General features: G+C 38.3%; 1 protein-coding gene across 1 annotated transcript in view; it reads right to left on the bottom strand.

Moving 5' to 3' along the window:
- The window catches only part of LOC103769321 (selenoprotein O-like), a gene marked incomplete at its 5' end in the record, with an annotated part of 21,276 nt that overhangs the window by 15,397 nt on the left and 3,576 nt on the right, over window positions 1-2,303 (bottom strand). Inside the window, one exon of the mRNA XM_008936506.1 lies at window positions 271-338. Within this exon, the coding sequence (XP_008934754.1) occupies window positions 271-338 (68 nt within the window). The remainder of the gene's footprint in view (window positions 1-270; window positions 339-2,303) is intronic.

Here is a 2,303-nt window from a genome sequence, read left to right as displayed (position 1 = left end):
TTTTTTTCCCTACACTATGCCATCCCATTCTTTTCCAGAGCAGGTGTAGATGATGTAGCAATGGCACAGCCCCAGTAGTGTTCCCACCACAGTAGGATTACTATTGGTTTTGTTTCTGGTTTTGTTTTTGTTTTTTTTAATTTACTATGATTATTTTTATTACTATTCATTATTAACACATTATTGTTATAAGACATAATAAAATTCATTTTTGCAATGGAGAATAAAGTTACAGTGTTGAAACTTATTGTTTCGAAATGTGTTCACTACCTCTTTCTTTCTTAACATTTCCATTGTAAAACGGGTCTCTCCACACATCATCATCACTTACAACTAAGCTGTAACAAACAGGAAATAAACATAAAAAAGTTACTTCAGGAAAAATAGTTTACAGTGGAGATCAAGTAATATTTTATATAGCTTTTCTTTCTTTCAGAAAACGAAAGATCTCTTTGCTGGCATAGCTTTGTATTTACAACGACGCAGACAAACAGTAAGCCAGGGCTTGCTAAGCTTCACCAACAAGATGCATTTACCTTGTATTTATACAATGTTGTCCAATTTCCATTACTTACTGCATTCAAAAAAAGTACTGTGTTCATTTGGAACCTCAGAGTCTGATTAGTGTGATTATAACATTAAATAAGTCACAATTTTCCTTGAAGACAACAATGAAATTAGAAGAACAGAAAAATTAGAAAAACTGCTGCATCAAATGAAGGTTGCCCTTTACATGAGCCAAAACTGTTGTCTCATGAACTTTGGGGACACATCTGGATATAAACATAATATAAACATAAATAGGTACAAAAAACCCCCATTAAATTAATGATTTTGTCTGAATTTTTACACAGTGCAGTTCCTTGCAACAGTAACTCTGGCTTGAAACAAAATTATTATTTTATTGGGTACTTCAGAAGGAATCTAGCAGCTATCCAAACTGAATGTTCTCTGTGAACTGCAAAGAACAGGCAGTGAATTGTTCCAGAAGGGGGGGGAAAAGTATTTAAAAATCAACCTGCTCTTCTTACTGGAGATGTACTGATACAAGTAGCTTAAGAATTATTTTTTTAAAAAAAATACTCCTTTAGAAACAATCATATTTGATTAGTATGTTTGTAGGATTAAGTACAAAAAGTGCAGACATAAATGAAGAATTAGGCTTGTCTTCTTCCATCTCAAGAAAAACAAAAATTTCAAAACCAGGGAATGAACCCCAGACACTAACAAAACATTGTGTGCATCAGAGCACTAAGGGACAGGAGTCAGAATAAAAATGCAACTAAATTTTACTGGTTTCGACCAGCCCCTGCCAGAAGGCTTGTTTCTTTTTGAGTATGTAACTCTTAGCAAGCTTTCTGCAAAATTCCTGCAGAATATCAGCACTTCTTTTATTACTGAAAAAAAAATCCATGGGGGCATCAACATGTGGTTAGTTACTAACTCAAGTTAATGGATGTGCAACACTTAAGAGCTGGCCAGACAGCTGACCAGCCACCTAAAGATACCAACATTCCCTCTCTAAAAAGTTTTCAAATGGTCCCTGCAGCTGGTAAGGAGTGTTCCTTGAGAGAAGGCAGCAGGAGTAGTCTCTGGATGTCCACTCAACCACAGGGAACAGAGCACTGAAATTGCTCTTACAACAGAAAAGCTGGAACAGCACTCACAGAAAGATGGAGGGACTATATCCCTCCCTACCCCTGGCTCTAGCTCAAGCGCTGGACTTTACACTCTCCAGTGCTCTGCTTTGCTGTTTTGTGTGAAGCTCAAGCCCTGTGTAAGTAAGAGCCAGTCTGAAAACCGTGTATATTGGTTCACTTTTTGACCTAAAGCATCACACTGCTCACTGGTAGTCCCAACATGTGACTAAAAAGGTACCATATGAAGAACTGTTCTTTAACTGGCAGTACAGTTGTGAACTGTAGCACCCCGCTGGGAACACAGTACTTAAAATTAATAGAGCAAACCAGCCTGCTGGGTGTTCCGGAATAAGCTGCAAGGCTTTTCCCCACACTTCTGCCAAGACTTGACAAGACTTCTGTAAATGTATCCTACCAGCCTCAATACAACAGCATCCCATTGGGAAGATCACGGGTATCAGCTGGGGTTTTTCCAAATGAAGCCTTGCAAACGTTCTGGAGAGCCTGTGCAGCCGTCAAGGGCACCAGGCATTTAACCAACTTGCCAGCAGAGCTAAAGTACACTGTGTACTCAGTAGAGTTTGTGCACAGTTAAGGAGTAATTTCATACTGGTTTTGCACTGAACAGTTTGTTGAGATGACAGCAAAGAAAGGCTATAACCT

Source organism: Merops nubicus, unplaced genomic scaffold, assembly GCF_000691845.1.
Source record: "Merops nubicus isolate BGI_N331 unplaced genomic scaffold, ASM69184v1 scaffold8223, whole genome shotgun sequence".
Classification (NCBI taxonomy): Eukaryota; Metazoa; Chordata; class Aves; order Coraciiformes; family Meropidae; genus Merops; species Merops nubicus.
Note: the sequence above shows the minus strand (reverse complement) of the source record. Positions and strands in the feature narration are given on the sequence as shown.